At 60.7% G+C, this 14,058-nt stretch overlaps 2 protein-coding genes across 2 annotated transcripts; one reads left to right on the top strand and one right to left on the bottom strand.

The window, feature by feature from the left end:
• The first annotated feature begins 243 nt into the window (after nt 1-243).
• On the top strand, nt 244-6,309 carry MAB21L4 (mab-21 like 4). The gene is given in 7 exon segments (XM_026077398.1): nt 244-266; nt 495-597; nt 599-1,130; nt 1,968-2,190; nt 3,839-3,992; nt 5,595-5,951; nt 6,217-6,309. Coding segments are annotated over 7 exon segments (1,485 nt in total).
• Nucleotides 6,310-7,529: 1,220 nt separating this feature from the next.
• On the bottom strand, nt 7,530-11,708 carry AGXT (alanine--glyoxylate and serine--pyruvate aminotransferase). The gene is made up of 11 exons (XM_026077391.1): nt 11,454-11,708; nt 11,086-11,278; nt 10,692-10,756; nt 10,504-10,604; nt 10,228-10,298; nt 9,755-9,839; nt 9,274-9,369; nt 8,797-8,866; nt 8,530-8,625; nt 8,160-8,288; nt 7,530-7,637 (listed from the first exon to the last, which is right to left on the bottom strand). Exons 1-11 carry the CDS (start codon nt 11,706-11,708, stop codon nt 7,530-7,532), a joined length of 1,269 nt encoding a protein of 422 aa, XP_025933176.1.
• Between the last annotated feature and the right edge of the window lie 2,350 nt (nt 11,709-14,058).

Below are 14,058 nucleotides of genomic sequence, written 5' to 3'. Positions count from 1 at the left end.
CGGCGTGCCCGCGGCCGTTGCCCTGACGACCGCGAGGCCGCGGCGTTGCCATGGGGACGGCGGGGCCTACACGCGGGGCCGCCAGCGCCCCCCTCCGAGCCCACGCGTGGGGCCGGGCTGGGCAGCCCCGTGTCTCCCACCCTCGGCACCCCCGGCCCGGCCCCTCGCCCCTTCCCCCTGGCAGAGGAGGGAGGAGAGGTGGGAGGGCAGCAGGGGAGGCCTGAGGCCCCCACGGGGGGAGGGATGGGGCCTGCCGGCACTCAGGGGTCGGGGCGAGCGTGGGGTGTTGGGGGCCGCGTGTCGCCCCCGGTGCTCTGCAGAGCCACGGCCGGCAGGTCACGGCATCCTACCGGTGCGACCCACCAGCTGGGCACCCCTCAGCGTGGCGGTCGGCCCACGGGCGGCACAGGCTGGCCAAGGCGGCAGCTCGGCGCTGCCGGGGGGGGGGGGACACCCGTGCTGGGACCCCACGGCTGGCCCCGGTGCTCCTGCAGCAGTGCCGTGGCGCGGGCAAACACYCGCTGGAGCTTCCCTCCGCCCGCCCGGCGCCTGCTCCCTGCCCTGCCCACATATTTCCGCTCCTGCTCGGAGCAGGAGCGTCGCAGAGCCGTGCTGGCTCCCGGCCATGGCAGCGCCCGTGTCCTGCTGGCGTAGCTACCTCGGCGTCATCCTGTCCCGCGAGGGGCAGCGGGTGGAACGCTTCCAGCAGGCCGAGGACATCCTGCTGACCCTGCTGGAGCACGTCCACGAGCGGGACCCCCGCTTCCTCGTGRATTACTGCAGGAACCTGGAAGCCTTCGAGTTCGCCCTCCGCGCCTCCGAGGATGCCGTCACCCTGGAGGTGCCCCTGCGGATTGATGGCAACGCCCTGCGGGCGCGGGCATGCCGGCCCGGAGACAGCCCAGGCGAGAGCGCGGTTCCCGGGCACCGTCCAGTGGCGGGCGCCTGTTACCTCGAAGTGCCCTCTCAGGAGACCGGTTTGAAGGACTGGACCAGTGCAGATGCCTCAGGTGTGATGGAGCAGGCAGGTGGCACAGGGTGCCTGGTACCGGGCAAAGTCCTCCGGCGCCTGAAAGAGCTCCTTGTTTCGGCCATCGTGCACTGCCAGCGCCACTTCCTCCTTCAGCCAGGTGTGTAAGCTAGCGGGGGCTTCCCTGGCCGGGAGCCGCCTCCGGCCGGGATGGAGGRGCCTGGGCTCCGTGGTGGTCCCTGTGCATTACCTCAAGCTCCTTGGCAGCAGATCGCTCCGGTCCCTGGAGGAGGCTGCTCAGAGGGCGAGCTGGAAGGGTGTCGGAGCTGGACCGGGGCTGGGGCGCARGTCTGGTCCTGCACACAAGTGGGCCCCAGCCGGGAGCACCGTCTCTGGGAAGGATGTGGTGGGGAAGGGCCCCACCGGGAACGCCCGTGGGGATCATATTGGCATCTTTACACATTTTCCGTCTCTGAATGCTCTTTTTCACGTAAGTCTTGGCTCTGATGGAGAAGAGGTGATGTTAGAGGACTAGAGGGTCTCAAAAACTCTTAACCCAGCCCCACCAGGCAGTCCACCATCCCCTCCTGTCTCCTTGGCCAAGTCAGAGCCCTTCATGATTTTCCTCTATCCCCACAGCCTGAGACCTTCTCCTGATTGGTTTTTCTTGGATCATGTTGTCTTTCTCGGCACCGTTCTGCCACCAAACTGTTCTGCTGACTGGGGCTTGCCTGGGTTCCTGCTGTGCCTGACCCCGAGCCTCGCTGCAGCGAGGCTCATCCGTCCCGAGCAAGGGCCACACAGGGGTTTGATCAACGGCCTTCTCTTAGGAACTGCAGCCAAACCACAGCACTGGCAAGGAGTGACCTGAATGGGGTGGGATGAGCCTGTGGGTGCTGCGGCATGCACCTGGTTCAGCCTGCAGGACTGGCTGTGGTAACCTCCTGCAGGAGAACCTGGCCTTCTCCTCTGATGTGGCTGAACTCTCCGTGTCTAGGTGACCTCAATGCTGAAAATTTAAAGGAAGATGCCATGGAGCTGTCCCTGCTGGTCCGTGGYGGGTGGAAAACCATCCGCTTCAACATTGTCCCTGTGGTGAGGAGGCAGCAGGAGTGGCTTGAGCTCRGCAGGCAGCGGAGTGACAGGGGCTTCCCTGAAGGCAGCCTCCGGAAGGCCATGCAAGAGGCCCACTTTGTCCCTGCCTCTCCCTATTGCTGGAGGTGAGTGGCGCACAGCAGGTTGTATGGGGTCACATGCACAGCACATGGTGACCATGCTTATGTCCCATCTGTCCTGGGGGCCCCTGGCTGGCAGTGCTCCCGGGAGCATGCAGAAATGAGTGGGAAAGTAGAAGTATGCTGTGGCCAGCTGGGGTGAATTCACCCCCTCATCATTAAAATTGTGATCAAAACCACTGTCCCGTTTTGGCGGAGACAGTGCAAAAAACATTAGCCAAATTTCAGGCAACACCAGGAAAGAGGGCAATGCAATCCGCACCGGAGGGCTCAGTACCAGGAACATGCCAAGATCTTTGGCTGAGCTCAAACACCCAAGCTCAGGTGCAGCTCAGGGTAAGGCCAGGCCCTCCATGACTTTGGGAGCTATTCCAGGGTCCTGGGAAATCCCCCAGGGTGGGGGAGTACATGGGGGAACCTTTCCTTGTGGAGTCCCTCCCTAGCACACCCCTCTTTCCAGGGTAGGTTTGATGCTCTCAGCCTCTTGCAGGGTGATTTTCCTGCCTGGTGGCCTGGGAAGGAGGACGAGCTCTGGGCTCTGCAGAGCTCCCCCAAGCCCTTGGTGGGGGCTGTGCTGGCCTTGGGGGACATGGGGTGTATGATACATTCCCAAGAGGCTGGGCTCTCACGCCGAACCCTCCCMAGACAGGACATGCCACACAGGGTGTTCAGACATCCGGGGAGGCCCCCAAATTGCTCCCGGAAGCTGAGCCTCAGAAGGAGCAGTGCAGAGGGTGGTAACTATCTTGCTAGGGCTTTGCGAACAAGTCCAGGCATCTCATAGCAGCAGGCAGAGATGCGTCCCAGTGTGGGCTGTGGGAGGGAAAAGAGCTGGGGTGACACACACCTCGCCTGCAAGCACAGTTACCCAGCCCCGAGGAGGGGCTGAGCAACCGCCTGCACTAGCCCAAATTATTCTGGGCACAAGCTGGGTGTCCAGCCCAACCCCRCCTGGTCAGCCTCACCCCTGGGACAGCCTGCAGCACTCCCCAAAACACACAGAGCTGCTGTATAAGGAAACACAGYCCTGCTTCACCTCACCCCCTGGTCCCTCCTGGGAATGCAGGAGCTGCTCGGCAGCACCCTGGTTACGCTGCAGATCTCCTGGGTCCTCCCTTCCACCCTCCTTTCTCGCCAGGGGTGGCTGCAGAAAGTGAATTAGGGACGCTATGTGGTTGGGACCACACCGGGTGGCCAGGGGAGTCTGAAGGGCTTGGTGGTGCCGAGCTGCTGGGCTGGAGCTGGCTGGGGTCTTGGGTCCTTTGGTGCCCGTGGTGAGCCTGTCCCTGCACTTCATATGGTGCAAGGCCAAGATCCATCCTCCTGGGAGGTTTGGGACGGAGCCCAGGCTGTGGCAAAGCCACATGCGACTCTTGGGGCTGGATGGCTGCTGGGGGCAAACTGCCCTCAGCTCCTGTGATCTGTGGGGGAGCCAGCCCCCAGGAGGCTCCTGCTTCAAACCTCTGTCCCCAGAGCTGCTGGGGGCCTGGCTGTGCTGGCTGTTTGGTTGCAGCCAGGCCAATATCTCGACACTTGGTCTCTGCTCTGAGGTATCTTGTCTCCCAAGGCACCCAAATGGGATGCTGCATTCGTCAGTGCCAAAAAGCAGCCTTCTGCCTTCCTCTCTCCACAGATCCTCCAATCACCTTCCAKTCCTGAAGCTGCTCCATGCAGTGGGCACGCTGAAGGGTCCCCGTCTAGACAGCCTCCGTCTGCTCGACCAGGTCAACTGTGAGGACTGGAGGGAGGAGGGCGAGAAAGGCGGCCTCACGTTCAACCACCTGAAGGTAGGTTCTTCCTCCAGAGCTTGTGGCAGTGTAGCTCTCCCAGCTAAACGCAAGGTGTGGGCAGAGCCAGAACTGCTCCCTGGCCAGAGGTGAGGCTCGGACCTCACTGAGGCTGAGTGAGGTCTTGCCACTGGAAGAGGAGCCCAAACAAAAAGCCAGAGCAATTTAAGTATATTGGAACATATCAGCCCATGGCTACATCCAGAGAGGATGCACGCTGCTGGCCACGATTAGAGTGCTTTGATCCTTCTCCAGTGCACGCTACCCTCTCTGGAGACAGCAGGCACTTGGGGGATTGAACCAGCAACCTCCAGTGCAAAAGACCCTGGAGTGTTAAGAGCTCCCCTGGCACAGTTTATGTCTTCAGGGACAGTGCTGGGGATGGCATTGCTGTGCCTGCCATGCCACACGCTGTCCTGTGTCCTGGCATGCCGGGAGGTGCCTGCGCGTGGCTGAGGGTGGCATTTCCTTCTCTGACCAAACCCTCTCTCCCCACTGAACCTGTTTGCAGCACTCTGGGCCACTGCCAGGTCAGGAAGGGCTGTGCCGGGGGTGGCACCTGGTGTCACAATCGAGGTGTGCTCCGTCTCGTGGCGTCTCGCTGGGGTGGAGGTGGAGAAGCAGGCAAAGCTGTCTTCTGCCAAGAGAATGGTTTCAGCTGAAAGTAACCCAAATCCCTTGGGTTCTATTTTAKATTGTGTTTTTTGCAATTAAGAAAGGACACAGTATGCCTTTTTCCTTCAAAAAGCATCTTCTTTTGATTTCTGATCAAATGCAGGCTGCCCCACCACCATGTGCAGAGTTTCACCCTAGTTCTTCTACTTGGCTGGAGCCTTGAAAGTTTTCTTGAACTGAGTGAGGAAGTAAAGGCAGCAGCGCTAAGACATCCCTGTTGTCATGTGGATATGCTACAGCCCTGGGACCATAAAATGGAGAAGGCAACTCCTTCCGACAAACCTGGCTGGACAAACAGACCTCCCTGGGCTAGCAGGGACGTACCTGGTCCAGGCCATGCTGGGCTTTGTCCCTGTATGTGTTTTCCGTTACAATCTGGCACCAGAAAGTATCAGTCATTGGGCCACTTCTCAGCACAGTGACAAGGTAGCTGATGTGGTAATTGCAGGGGGTTCACATACACTGTGGACAGCTGATATGACATGGAAACTGTGAGCAGTCCCCGTGCTTTAATGTTGTTTCCTGTCTGTGGAAGGCTTGTGCACATCATTTCAGAGCTGCTGCACAGCTGAGATGTAGAGTCTTGTCTGTCTCAGAGCCAAAACAGAGGCTCTTTGCGGGATGAAGAAACACTTCAGAAGGTGAGCAGAGAGTAGGGGGATGCAGGGACGTCAGCCTGAGTCTGCAGGCAGCTGAAGCAACAGCTCAGAGATACTGTACAGTCCTATCATGTCACTGGGATGCTGAGCACAGCCAGATGCGATATCTGTGTTGAGAGCTCAGCTCCATGCATGTGGGGATGGTTGCATGGTGACTCAAGGGATTTGAAGGCACAGTCTTTGTAGAGAGTGCCTAAGTCCCCTTGGCACTGCAGCCCAGCCCTGCCCGCACTCCACAGCTTCCCCTTGCCACTCTCGCTCCCCACAGATGGTGCTGCTGTGGAGCACAGAGCTGTTTCCCTCGCCAGAGGACTGGCAGGACCTGGAGGGCTCGGTCTACAGGCTTTTGGTGATCCTCCTCTGCTGCTTGGCCACTCGATGCTTACCCCACTTCCTGCACCCAGAGGAGAACCTGTTCCAAGGAGAGCCTCTGGACCTCAGCTTGCTGTACTGCAAGGTGGAGGGCTTTGCCTGGGACCCCCGTCGCTTCCTCCGCTTCCACTTTGGCCTCCCTGTGCACACTGATGGCCTGCGGGCRGATCCCGGCATCAGAGCCCTCCTGGAGCTCCCAGCCAAGGACAAGGCCTACTGGGGCACAGCCTATTTCGACATCCTGCTCAGCAAGGTAACTGGGAGGGGACACCAGAGACCCCAGGGGTTTTGCTTGGCTGGTGTTGCCAAAATGAGGCAGTGCACGGTTGGGCAGTTTAGGGTGTGCTGGAATTTGCTTCCAAGAGCTCCCCTGCCCTTGGCCATCGCTGGCATGTGCTGCCCAGCCCACTGTGGCATTTGGCAGCTGTGGGAGGCTGCAGAGGGACTCACCCAGAGTGCTCTGTGCTCAAGCAGAGCAGGAAACCCTCTCCCCTCACTCCCAGCATGTGTCTGCTCAGTTCCAGGTGTACCGGATCCAGGACCACGCGCGCTGCTCGGCCATGTCCCAGCTCCTGTCCAAGGCCCAGAGAGAAGTGCCSGTCCAGAGCTGAGTGGGGCCCCACTGCCAGCCCATCCGAGTGTCTCCCCATTTGCCTTCCTCACCACATAGGCCCTTCTCTGCCAGCACCCCGAGCTCCCTGCAGGGAGAAGGGAAATCAGGCTGTGGCTGACCTTAATACATTGTCACCAGAAGAGGAAAGATCACAGGCAAGAAACCTTTCTCTCCTCTGACAGCTGGAGAGACTGAGCCAGCTCTCTGCCTCCTTCCTGCAGACGGCTCTCAAGCTGCCCTGTGCTGGGCAAGGGTGTGCCCTTGTGGTGCTTCTTTTGACTGCACCTTTCGTCTCACAGCTCGGAGAGCCCAAGCAAGCTACAGGAGTCAGGGAGCCSCATGGTGCTATGTCACTTTATTCAGGAAAGATGGTACCAGGGAACRAGCACATGTTCGTCACAGCTGGGTGTGGGTGCATGGCCTGTCAGCTCCCCCAGTTACAGCTGGGCTCTGGAACAGGTGTTTCACATCACTGGATACTTGCTGTTGAGAATATGGCTGTTCTGCACTGCTGCGCTTCAGGAAAGGACCAGCCAAGGGYGATGGTGATGAAAGGGACAGGAGGGGAAGGGACCAGAAGGTGGATCCTGCCTCTGGCCTGAGAGTCAGCTTGCAGTGGGGCTATCATGCCCTGGGGCAAGGGTGAACGGAGGAGGTGAGGGGGCCAGGGCATTGGGTGTGAGAAGCAACCCTACAAGAGGGACAGGAAGAAGGATATGTAACCACATCTCGCACACCTGCGCAGTGTCCTACTGACATGCTGCTCTTGTGGGCCTCACCCTGCCGGATGGCTCCCCGGGCAGTGTGGGTGCGGGTTCGGGGTCCCCTGCGCTGTCCACCCCTCCACCCACACATGCAGGCCCAGTGTCCTGCGCTGCAATGCTGGGAGACATTGCCAGCCGGTGCAGCTGACGGCACTGGGGCCAAGGACTGGCCATATTGTCCTTCTTCCCTCCCAGCCCTACAGGTCCCACACAGCCCTGGCTGTCTGGCTGCCGAGCCGCAGCTCTTGCCTCCCCTGGCAGATCCTGCCATYGTCACCAGCTTCTCCTTCCCCTTCAGTCTGTGCCACTCCGCTTTGGCTGCCGGGTGCTGCAGCATTTGCTGCCGGGTTCCTGGGGAGCCAGAGGAGCCCCTCTGCCCACTCACCATCCGAGGAYGGGAGTGGAGGGAGCAACACCTTGGCTGGACCCCGTCTGCAGCCGYGGCACGGGGCGCTCACAGCCTGCTCTGGCGACAGTGCTGGAGGGCGTCTCGCAGGGCGTGGAGCACCCGGTCCACATTGGCTCTGGTCGAGTTGTAGCCCATGATGCCAATTCGAAGAACCTGGGAGGAGACAGACAGGTTTCTCACTGCAGCACAGACCTTCAGGGCTGTGCCCTGGCCCCCCGTCTCCCCTCTGCAGAGCAGAAACGCTGGCAGCAGAGYAAAGGCTCCCTCCAGCCACGGTGCAGAGTGAGGGGCGTGCAAGGGAGCAGCTGTGCATGGGGGCGTGTGTGCATGCACGTGCACCTCCTGTTCATTTGTATTTAATGTGCATTTCCTCTCAGCGATGATAAAGATGTCAYCCCACTAATTATGTGTGCAGTTATTCAATCATGTTGCAGCAGTTCTGTAGGGTTAAGAACTCATGTGCCCTGCTGCAGGCAATTGGATATGACCRTATATTAGGTGTATGTAGCTAGCATCCAAGGACCATCAGTTCATCTCGGAGCGCACTACTGATGGATGCAGCCTGTTTCTGGCAGTGCGGAATCTGGGTTCTGGCAGCATCTGGGTTCAATGTCTGCCAGGGGACCACAGCGTGAATTTGGAGCAGTGGAGTGGGGAGAGGAGCACCCTTCCCACCTTGCCTGCTGAGGGGCCCAGGCCCCCAGCGATCTCGATGGCATGTTTGTTCATGACAAAGGCCGTGATCTCCTTCCAGTCATAGCCCTCGGGCACTTTGACGGTGGTGATAGTGGGAAGTCTTGCCTTCTGGAGAAGATAGAAACAGGGTCAAATCTGCAGCTTCTGGCCACTTTCCAGTCCCCCAGGAGCCCTGCAGCCTGGGAGGAGAAAGCATCTCGGGGCAGGGAAAATTTGRGATATTCTTCTCCATCTGTGAAACCACTGGGGTATTTGCATCAAAACCCACCCAGGCCAAGTCTCTGGTAGAGGAATGACGCTGTGTCCTCATGCACCCAGTCCCAGCAGGATGGGCTTGCCCCAGACCTACCTCTTCCTTCACGAAGAGCTCGAGCCCCAGGTCCTGCAGCCCCTTGCACAGGTAGGCACAGTTGGWCTGGTGGCGCTCCCACGAGCTTTCCAGGCCCTGTGCCGGGGTGGCCATAAAAGAGAGAGAAGGTCACCACTGCTGCCGAAGACCTCCAGGTGCGCGCTCTTTCACCCAGACTCTTCCAGTAATGAAAGCAGTGCCGGGCTCTGCCATCCCCTGGGGCTTTGCCCTCTCCCTCTCCCCGCGCCGAGCCTGGGTGCTGCTCACCAGCTCAGCCAGCATCGCCAAGCCCTCCCGCAGGCTGAAGAAGCTGTTGATTGGCGCCGTGTGGTGGTACCTGCAAAACCCAAGCAGCACCCTGGTGGGCTCGTCCCTGGCATGTCGCGGAGCAGCACTTCCAGCTCGTGGCAGGGCCTGAGGTGCAGCCAGGCTCTGCCACCTCCACTGCAGCCAGCATGGAGGGGAGTGAAGCACCCAGGGCAGCCCGCGAGAAGGGTGGGGGTGACAGGGAGAGGGGGCAGAGCCCTGCGTGGAGGAGCCGGTGTGACCGATCCCTGCAGGGCAGGTGACCCGCCAGCTGGGCGAAGGCTGTGCTGGGGAGGGGACCCATGCTGGGCACCAGGGGTGGGGGGAGAGAGCTCTTTTGGTAGAAGAGGGGGTGCAAACTGGGAGGATCTTGGGAGAAGGGAAGCAACATGCATTGGGATGCCCATGGCCGTCTGTCCCGGGATGGCCTCCCCTCACATTCGTGGCTTGCCATCGCAGCCCCAGTAGTTTGCCAGCCAACCCATGTCTAGGTAGAAGGAGGGAGGCTTCGTCTTCCTCYTCAGCATCTTCTCCCTGGTGGAGCAGAACACAGGGCCTGAGCTGGACCCTGGGGATCCCCCAGCAAGGACCACCCCATCTCCCCATGCCAGCTCCAGGCTGTGGCTCTGCCTTGTGTCGGGGCCTCCTCAAAATGAATACCAGGGCAGCTCCGGGCCCAGGGCCAGCATGGAGCAGGGAGCGGCTTTTGCAGAGCTCTCAGTGCCAGCCCCAGGGCCGGCATCACTGCGTGGAGATGTAGCCGGCACAGGTCCTGGACCTGAGCCCAGCAGACCCGGTGCTGGGAGAGCTCTCCTTAGCAGGGCTGGATCAGATGGGTGGCAAGGGAGAGGGGATTATGGCCTGCCCCATTCCCGCTCTCCACGGCCAGTGCCCACGGAGGGGACGGGGCTGCGCTTACCTGGCTCGCTCACTGAAGGAGATGGGGGCACTGCCAGGGGGGGCGCTGAGGACTTTCTGAGACCCTGAGTACAAGATGTCAATCTCTGCACAAAAGGAGAGAAAACTCCTCAGAGACCCAGGGACTCCCTGGCGGGAGACGTGTGTTGAGTCCCCCAGGTCTTGCTTGCGTTTTGCCTTGCCGTGAGTGGTGTGCGGGGAGCATGGGGTGGGTCACAGATGCTGCGGTGACCTAGTTGTGTTTGGCCCCCTTTGAGGGACACCTTGGCACCTCTGGCCATACCCACCGAGGGGTGGAAATGGCCACAAGGTGTCTGGCCACAGCCAGACCAGTTTCTAGTGTCACTGGAATGGATTGACAGGTGGCGGAGCTGATCCTGCTTCAATCTCCCCCTCTGCACCCCAGATTGAACCCCCAGTGTGCGGGACCCTCTTGTCTACCCAGGTGCCCCCAACAGCACCCATGGCTCTTACCCTGCTGGTCCATGAGGATGGGCGCCCCTCCGAGCGATGCCACTGAGTCCACGAGCAGCAGGCAGCCGTGCCTGAGGGAGGACAGAGTTCAGCCTTGGCCTCCTGCCACCTCCTCCTGCTCTTGCKCCCTTCCTCCCTCCCCTCTTCCTCCAGCTGAGGGTGTCCCAGCCCCCCAAGGCCATGTGTCACGAATCAATCCCCCTGCTCCAGTCCCAGATGCCCAGCTGGGCACGGGCTGCCACCTTGGGGTCCCACAGACACCTGCTGCCCACTGACCGGTGGCACAGCTCGCCCAGCCCCTCCAGTGGCTGCAGCACGCCAGTGGAGGACTCGCCGTGGGTGATGAATAGCACCAAGGGCTTGTGCCGCACCAGGCCCTGCACGGAAAGAGAGATGGAGATGAACTGCTCAGCTCCGGGGCTGGTGGGCCAGGAGGAACCCTGCTGTCCGCGACCAGCACTCACCTCCTCAATGTCCTGCAGGGTGAAGTACTCGCCTGGGGGCTTCAGCACCTTATGGACATTGGCTCCTGGAAGGGATTTGGGCAGAGCGAGAGTGAGACTCGGCCCTTCCTCCTGCTCCACAGGGGAATAAGTCACATATTAACCAGGAGTGGAGCCACTGGCCAGGGTCTGGCCTCCTGGGAATTTGCCCAGTGGAAAACCCATGAACTACCATAAGCAGAGAGGCATCACTCGGGGCTTTTTGCTGACCCCCGAGCAGTGTCTCCAGCCATGGCAGCCCAGGACAGGGACAGCGGGCAGGATCTCCTGGGCGAGGGCATCCCACCCCGTGAGCAGTCAGTTAAACCCTGAGCAATGCTGGTGCGGTTTGGAGCCCGGCTGCCCCCCGGCATACCCAATCTCCCGGCGATGTCGGCTGCGCGCTCGCCCCAGATGCCGTTGACGGCCACCAGCACGGCGTCGCCCTGCTCGGCCAGGTTGAGGAGGGCAGCCTCCATGGCACAGTGACCGGTGCCRCTGATGGCCAGGGTCAGCGGGTTGTGCGTCTGGAAGGCGTACTGGATGCCTGCCTTGATCTCGTCCATGATCTGTGGTGGGCAGCAAGAGACCGGTGCCGTTACGAAAGCCCTTGTCCCGGCTGAGCCCTGTAGGCACCTCACCACTGCAGGACAGGCTCTCCGGCATGGGTGAGGGGCTGCGTAGCGGGGTTACGCTGAGGATGAGGAGGGGAGGGGAGGCAGGCAGGGCCAGGAGGCAACTCACCTGCAGTGTCTCGGGGTGCATGGGGCCCAGGAGCTGCTGGCCCCCCGCGGCCAGGACGCGAGGGGGCACGTTGCTGGGCCCCGGCCCCAGCAGCAGCCTCTGTGGCACGGCCAGAGGCTGGCGCAGCCGCTCTGGAGGGGCAATGCGCAGCGGGCTGGCAGCCATGGTGCGCTGCGGTGGCCCCCGGAGCCGAGCCGGGAGGAGAGGAGCAGCAGGCACGGCCCGCGCGGCACCCCGCACCGCTGCGCTGTGCATCGCCGCGGCCAGAAGAGTCCGGCAACCCCTGCGGACCCCGACCCCGGGGCAGGGTGCTCTCCCCGCCACCAGCACGGACTCTGCCCCCGGCCGCCTCCTCTCCTGGTTAATGTGCCACTAACACCAGCCCCACCGCCTCAGCCCTCTCATTGCAGGTGATCTCCCTCTGGGGCCGCATCTGCCCCTCATTGACTCCGTGCATCCRCCCTGCACGTCGGTGGCGCCATTGGCAGACACTCCGGGAAACACTTGCCTGCAGGGCTGGCTACCGCAGACAAATGTCCCCAGCATTTTCCAGCCACCTTGGCAGCACAGCCGGTCCCCCTGCCTGCCCCTTGCGACAGCCATGGCATAAGCCACCGCTCAGCATGGGTCGAGGTGGCTCTCTCTGGCCCCAGGTCGATGAATGCCCTGGGCTGCAGTCCACCCCCTTGTCTCCATGCTGCCAGACACAGCGTGCACACCGAGCATGTTGTCCACCCCAGGGCTCAGGGCAGGTCGTGCCTCCCTGCGCCGTGTCCCAGCAAGGCATGGCATGAGCCGCTCATGTGCTCCACGAGCTGGGGGAAGTTGAGCAGCTCTTGTACTTTACTTTGATGGGCAATCCCATTTTTCTTCACCTGCAAGAGGAAGAGGGAGGGAAGGTACTGGGGTCCTCCAGTGGGATCTGGGCACCAGGTGTCCACAGAGGGGATGTCCCACTGAGATGGGGAGGCAGATTGAGGGGGCAGCAGAAGATGGTTGATGGACTTCCAACGCCTTATTGGTGGGAGCCCTGCTGTGAGAGGAGGCAGAGAGAGGCTCCCCTGCTCACAGGGTCCCTGCCACCATGCCCAGGGAAATGCACCCCAGGACTGGCCCTGGCACAGCCGCCACTGTCGGGACACCTCCAGCATTGCAGGCGTGTAGCCCTCCCAGGCTGTGAACCTCTGCTCACTGACGTGGACATGAGTCTCTAACAGCCAGTGTGACCACTACATCCAACCCAAAACAGAATCATATTCTGCATTAACCTCACTGTAAGACAGGTCTATCAATCATTGACCCATGCCCAAGGATCAGCCTTGCAGAAGGATGCCTGGCCAAGTGCCATCCACTCAGAGGAGACTGGGTGTTGGGATGATTTGCCCAAGAGCAGAGCCATGAGGTCGGACATGCCTCTGCAGCAGCCACAGACCCTCCTGGGGCAAGCCATGCTCCTGCAGGCTCGGCCCAGCTCACTGGTCTTGTGACATGTCCTACAGTACACTGGGATGTTGCATGACAAGCATGCCTGTTGTTCAACGTACCACACCTGTCAAGTGTGCCTGTGGTCCGTCAAACCATGCCCATTGTCCGTCATGCTGTGACTGTCATCTGTCATGTGTGCCCATGGTCCATCGCAGCATGCCCATCCTCTGTCCTGTGTGCCCATTATCTGTCACGTTGTGTCTGTCATCCATCATGTGTGCCTGGGGTCCATCACATTGTGCCCATCATCCATCACACCGTGACCATCCTTCATCATGCTGTGTCTGTCTTCCATCGTGTGTGCCTGTCCTCCATCATGCTGTGCCTGCTGTCCAGCATGCTGTGCCTGTTATCYGTCATGTGTGCCCATCATCCAGCGCGTGTGCCTGTTGTCCATTGCGTATGCTCATGGTCCATCACACGTGCATCTCGTCCGTCATGCCATGCCTGTCAGCAGCCAAGGCAGCTCCCTCTTAGCTGTGCCAGATTTCCACATGAGTGATTCTGATCTCCTCTATGCAGCCCAAAGCTGGGTGAAGGACTACGGCTCTGCTGAAGCCCATAATGTTCCTCGCACAAATGAGAATCACGGGTCATATCAACTCCAAAACGCAAATGCCATGACCCTGAGAGCTGCCCGTTGCAGGCTCTCGGCAGGTCTGGGAGCGGGTCCCCGGCTGCGAGGAGCTGGCAAGGCTCCTGCATTTCCGGCAGATGAATGGACTGTGGCTCAGAGCCAGGCGCTCGCTCCCTGGCCACCTTCCAGCTTCCTGATCTGATCTCCTCTGGGACCAGTATTGTCCCTGCTCAGCCAGCAGCGGGCAGGAGTAACCCAGAGTAGCGCGGACCTGCGTGTTGTCTTGTAAAAAGATGCTAAGAGATGTGCTTTTTGCAGCAACTGGCTGCATCTCTCCATGAACCTCTGCCCATCCCTTCCCCCTGCCCCGAGCTCTACAGGTGCTTCCCTGAAGAGTTGTGAGCCAACAACTCAGGGCTGGAGATGATGCTTATCAGGTGGAAAGTCCCCAAAAGCTTGCTGGTTTGGTGCAGGAGAGGTGACTTGTCACTCGGTGTTACCAGGCTGCCATGGCCCTGGCCCCTGCTGGGGCTGTCCATCTCC

The sequence above is a fragment of the Apteryx rowi genome, unplaced genomic scaffold (assembly GCF_003343035.1).
Source record: "Apteryx rowi isolate R43461 unplaced genomic scaffold, aptRow1 scaffold_450, whole genome shotgun sequence".
Taxonomy (NCBI): Eukaryota; Metazoa; Chordata; class Aves; order Apterygiformes; family Apterygidae; genus Apteryx; species Apteryx rowi.
The sequence above is the reverse complement of the archived record's forward strand: the minus strand, read 5'-3'. Positions and strand labels throughout refer to the sequence as shown.